A 6,000-nucleotide genomic window follows, 5' to 3' on the forward strand; every position below is an offset into this window, starting at 1 on the left:
CCATATAAAAACCATGCAATGCCCATAGATTAGCCATATGTTGTCCCATACCATTTCCATATTTGGACCATATATGTTCCATATCAACAGCTTTGGTAAGGGGCTTGTTAGAAAATAAACTTGAAAATCAAAACTGTTTAAACAGCAAGTAACACATGTAAATCAAATTCAAAACTTTTTCGAAAAGATTTTAAGTTCACTTGCAAATGCTTCACCAAGGCTTAACTACTGAGAGAGAAACAAGAATTAATTGATAACCTTTTATTTGAAGGAAGGTAGATTTGTGGTGAAAAGCGAAAAAGACCATGTTCTTATGGTTACTGCCAGAACTTAATTATGTTAGTGACTTTGTGTGATATTTCATGTAACAACAATTGTGTATGATATATTGTGAAATATGAGCTATGAGAATAGTTAAAATATATTGGCTGATTGATTCAATTAATTTACCTTACATAAACATAGCAGCTGGATGCATCAATAATTACACAAATTTTCCTGTTTTTTTTTTTGTAAATAAAACCCGAGGAATTTGCTGTCACATTTTTCATTTCATAACTAGAAAAAACAAATGCATTCTGCATTTTGGGGCAGGAGATTCAGAGGTTTGTTTCCAACTGCAGGTAGAAAAAAACTCTGTAAACAAAGATCATGTCATTACAGTGCAAACACTTCAAGCACCTGTGAGTCAAACAGTGATTTATGAATGAAAAACAATAGATCAATTTTGCTGGGCCAGGCAAAGGAAGGTTTGGATTGTAGCATCAAAATTAAACCATGTGTGCATACAGAAATGTGTTACACACAATATATTATCCTGTAATGCTATTGTAGACTGCATGTTGAAAGTGTTAAGTCTTATGTGATGGTGGATAGTTACCATCATTTTGGATCCTTCCAGCTGTGAATTTTTGGAAGCTTTAAAGCAAACTCACAAAGTGAGACCAAAATAACTGCAAGATCATTTAGAGTCTTCAGTCTACTTTTAATACCTTTATAAACAAGTTTTAATGAAATGGTTGATATTGTTTTATCGTAAACCACATTTCCAGCCCCCCAGAAAAGACTTTGAATTTCCAAGAATATAATTGGTCAAATTTCAGTAACCAGTAACCATATTTGCTTTCAGAGGACTTTTTTCCAAAACTTAGGGAGCCGCTTTGCATGTCAGCAAATGGAAGATTTTGAATAGGAATAAAACAATCAGTTAAACAATTGTTATAAAGGAGACTGATATTTAATGATCATTTACCAAAGTTTAATGCCAAAAACTCCATTTGAAGCCAGTTTATTCTGAATGGAACCAATGGGCTATGGAGTGAAATTGTTTTTCATTCCAGGTGGCACTTTACTGAGGTAGCCACCTTCTTAAAATCTTATTGAAAGCACTGTGTTAAGAATCAGGCCACACCATTTTTCAAGTCAGAAACTGCAAAAACAATTAGGGGTGTTTGGTTTGGAGAAATGCAAAATTATTCACTGAAACAAGTTATATATACAGTATGTCTGGAAGCTTTGGTCATGTTTTTTGTTACAGTATTAACTTCTTATCAAAACTTGGTTTCTCTACTGTCTTCAAAGCCATTTTAGATGATTTACTTTCAATTGATTCTGCATGTAAATCAAACAAAAATGCTTCCTTTCTCACTTTTATACCAATAGTCATATTTTAATTTAAATAAAAAAAATGCACCTCAGTTATAGTCACAACCATGGTCATATTTCAATCTGTATCAACTCACCCCAAGCCTTGACCCACCTGTGACTGGGAGCATTTTGGAAGTCTGAACTGAGCCTTATCTACAGATGAAAAGATAGTGGAGGATGGGAAATTGTGGCAGCTACTACATAATATCTAACTAGGCATTTTAGAGTTTACTATTGCTGATTATTTTTTAGTTTTTATTTTATTGCAGCTTGACTTGACATGGGGACTGCACCTATTTAAGTTTCCATAATTTCATCTTGGAAACACTTACAACTGGCTGCTGAGAGCCATTTTGTTGTTCTTTATGTATTCACCACTTAGGGTAGTGATGACAACATCATACATGGTTGATTTTACTCTGGTATTGTTCAACTTTGCTTTGGGTTAAGTTACCACAGGGAGTTGAAATTTCGTAGGATTTCAGTGATCAATACACTTTCAGAAGGGTTACCGTGCACAATGTGAAGAACTTGTAGTTTTGTTTGTTCAGTGGGAAAAGCCTCACAACCAGTCACACTTTTGTTGTAGGCTAGGAGTCCTGGGCTCAGCAGTTTGTTCTTACAGTGTGAAGTCTCTTCAAGAATTATTTGATAACAGTCCTTACTTAAAGGAAACTGGCACTAAAGGTTTTGATGGAACTTCCTTGTGGGTTGAAGAGGTTCCTGTAAATTTGTCAGTGGTTCCTGGCAGACCAAAGGTGTGTAAAATTATCTGATTAGGGAAGACTTAGTTTCCTAGAACTAAAAATAATTCTATTAGATGCCACCTTCTGGATTATTCAATATTTTTGTGACTTTTGTTGTAGATTGTTGCACTTCTAGTATAGGTTCATGTTAATTTAGAAAGATACATGTAGCAACTCTGAATGTGGTCAGAAAGGGGAAAATTTAGCATCCCTGAATGTTTTTGTTCATCATTGACATGACATGTTCTCCACAAGAAAACCACCCAGTTTTGTAGCTTAATTGTTAGTAGTGCCTAATTGGTATCTTGGAGGCAAAAGTTTTGAAAACCCTTGAAGCCAGAATATTTTCAGGCCTCTTTTCTGCAATTGTTTAGATTGCAGTTCTCTTTCAAGTTTCAAGTCCGCAGTTCAATTCACGATTTATTTTATTAAAATTGTTTGCAGAATTTTACACTTAACTTATTTTAACAATTGATCATTTCTTTTAGTGCGATGCACAGCTGGATACCAAGAGGTATTCCTGGGGAATCACTAAGTTTGCTTCTGACCATCCTCTCTTGGCTGTTCCACTTATGCCAAGGCCATTATTTAAGGCCACGAGACCCCTGTTTACCACAGCAGGCATAAGGTAATACATGTTGTTTTTAGTCTTGAGTATTGAAAGAGAAGCTAAAATTTTTTTTTCATTTTGCATGTTTTATTAAAATATCCATTTAGCCTGAGACTCCTATTAATTGATATTCAAAGTGTTGTAATACCTGGAGGTATTTGTTTAAATTTTTTTAAAGTAGCCATTCCTTGTAGTTTTAATTATCCAGCTGTGATTTTTTTTTCTTTTTGTACATGTTGTATGCTTTGTATTGTTTACTGCATGTCAACCAAGAATGAGGTTGTTATGGGAGGATTTCAAACCATGTCTTTGCCATGTTGACCGAGGAATACAGTGAGTTCGATACAATTAAGGCAAGGTCTGAGATTTTCTTTAAACTATGAAATTGTCAAAGGGATGTTTACGTTTTGGCTAAAGAAAAACCTCATAATGGAAAGTTTCTTGTGGTACTAAGCAAGTACTTTACATGTACACCGTATAGTGCCTGTGCTTACCTTTTCATTTACTGCAGAATGGAATGCATGTCTTATATAACGGTTTTTCTCACTTTTGAATCCTATTTATTTATTTAATTTTTTTGGTTTCTCTTCCAATACTTATAAATGCACTCTATCTTTTTTTAAATTTTTTTCTATTTTCTTTGATACACCTTTGAGAACATATACTCTAGGGTGAGAGAAGAAAATAAATTATATTTTGCTGTGGGTAACGTACGGATTACACTCTTGGCTGTGCCTCGGGTGCCTCACATTTTGTTTTTACCACATTTTGACGTCATAATTATATGATTTATAGTTACTACAGGACAAAGTTACTTCCAACTTCCAAAACAGTAAGACTTGAATCACATAACATGTGCATCGCTTAACGAAGTAGTATGTTCCAATGTTTTGTTTCATGGAACCGATCAAAGCAAGTACCACTACTTTGTGCAACACCAGCCATCCTGACTCCATGTTTTCTTACTCTCACGGACACTTTTGAACTAGATCTTATATTTGTTATTCCATTTTACTAAAGCACCATTCACTTTGGTGAAACCAGTTTATTGCAGATAAGAGGCCAATCAGGATCAAGTAATCATGCTCACTTCAATGCCCAAAGTGCCCTCATGTTTGAGAAAAATGCCCTCTGCCTCAGTCAATCAGCAGTCAATTATTTTGCCTTGAGTGTAATAAGGTGATAAGTCTACAGAAGTTTGAAAATTAATGTAGTTGTAATTTGTTGCAGGTTTACTCAGCTTGTTGTGGACAAAGCTTACGGTGACAATGGGCAGATTGTTCCTGTTATGTTCATTTCCACAGGTGGGTAACAGTGTATTGCCACGCAAAATTACTAGATGTGTTTAAATATCAGCGGTTACCTGGATGTGGAAGTTAATTTAATAGGAATTGTAACAAAGATAGAGTGGAAAATTAATATCGAGATCTGAGGAGTGACAGGCTTAAGTGTGTATCGTGTACAGGATTGTCTTATGAAAACATAGGCATACGTAGCATGCAGGGGTTATTTTTTTGGCCGGCGAGTTGAAATGGGACACTCTGTGTACCAAATGTTTTTATAACAGAAAAAGAGCATAACTTTCAAACGGACAAAAATATCGCATTACTTCACCTTAAGAGAAATAAAAACTAATTTATCTGAGCTCACACAGGTCTACTGTCTAAAAACTTCTGAGCAAAAATAAAATGCATCGGTGCCACACTTACTGTTGTCTCCCTCGCAGCTGTTGTTTGGTCTCGTCACACAACGCCATATATTCCCCGTTTGAGAAAGAGCGCGTTGCGTGATTAGACCAAATGACGGTTGCGAAAGAGACTACGCTTACTGCCGTTCCTCCAATAGAGAGAAAATCAAAGTTATTCGTCTACAGTTAGTTGCCTGAGAAAATAATCCACCTAATTTTACAACGGAAAGCAAACTGAAACCCTGTTATATCTCCAATTGACCCTAACCAAAGATATATTGCGATCTCGAATAAGTGAAGATACATTGAACAAGACAAAAGGATAACATTTCAAGGAGGGCTCCTTGATTGGTTGTCACCTATCTGGATTTTCCCTCTGTGTGTGAAATACGTGATAAAATGCATGTTATTTACAAGGAATTAACAAGCGATTGGATTGTCCAAAGTAGCTGAAAGCTAAATCTATTCAAAGAAAAACGCGGGAGAATTGCGTGGAAAATTTAGTGTCAGTGGCATTTACAAGGAAACGACACGTGATGGAGCGAAGTTTAATTTGGCGAAATGGAATTTGATTGGTGGAATACAATTCAGGCACGTTAAAAAAAATCCTAATGTTCATGAAGTTAAATGATTTCGTATGTTCTTATTGAACTTTGGACGTTGTTTTCATGGTACATGATGGAATGTAAGTTGTTTGGCGTGTGAATTGTGAGTAAAGGAGCGAAAAAGAAAACGTTTTAACTTAAAAATGATACAAAAAGGTTAAATGCGAACCTTTCATATCCCGATAAATCTCGACTTTAATCAACGAGACTCTCGCGAAGGTCACAAACCATTACACTCATCTAAATTAGCCCAATTAATGGTTTGTCATTCTTGGTGCACAGCCCACTGATTCCATGACATCATTTGCAAGAAAGCTGTGATATGATTGGTGCGAGATACATACCCTAAACGCTTTGATGGGTGCAAGATATCCAAATGCTGTGATATGATTGGTGCGAGATAATACCTTAATGCAGCGATCTGATTGGTGCGAGATAATACCCAAATGCGGCAATCTGATTGATGCGAGCAACATACAACTCTACACGCTAACACGGAGTTATTTTTTTAATAATAAAAAATAATAACTCGAAAAGCATAAAGCAGAAGTCCGAGTAGGACTGACTGATTGTCATAGAAAATTATGTTGTGGCTTCATACCCGGCTCCCGAGCAATCTTTTGCTGAATTTTCTGCTCGGAAATATAGCAATTTGTGAGACAAAGTAACTTGCAAACAAGAAAAATTGAAATATGACGATTATCT

At 35.6% G+C, this 6,000-nt stretch overlaps 1 protein-coding gene across 9 annotated transcripts in view; it reads left to right on the plus strand.

Annotated features, from left to right (window-relative positions):
* LOC113668496 (semaphorin-1A) overlaps positions 1–6,000 on the plus strand; it is a 57,724-nt gene that overhangs the window by 36,201 nt on the left and 15,523 nt on the right. For 5 of the 9 annotated variants that reach the window (XM_089203778.1, XM_089203779.1, XM_089203777.1 and 2 more), the window contains 4 exons: positions 2,237–2,405; positions 2,882–3,021; positions 3,277–3,336; positions 4,234–4,307. In XM_089203778.1, the coding sequence (XP_089059904.1) occupies positions 2,237–2,405; positions 2,882–3,021; positions 3,277–3,336; positions 4,234–4,307 (443 nt within the window). The remainder of the gene's footprint in view (positions 1–2,236; positions 2,406–2,881; positions 3,022–3,276; positions 3,337–4,233; positions 4,308–6,000) is intronic. The other 4 variants (XM_089203781.1, XM_027184402.2, XM_027184403.2 and 1 more) reach the window with 1 other exon arrangement.

Source organism: Pocillopora damicornis, chromosome 4 (genome assembly GCF_964200805.1).
Source record: "Pocillopora damicornis chromosome 4, jaPocDami1.2, whole genome shotgun sequence".
Classification (NCBI taxonomy): Eukaryota; Metazoa; Cnidaria; class Anthozoa; order Scleractinia; family Pocilloporidae; genus Pocillopora; species Pocillopora damicornis.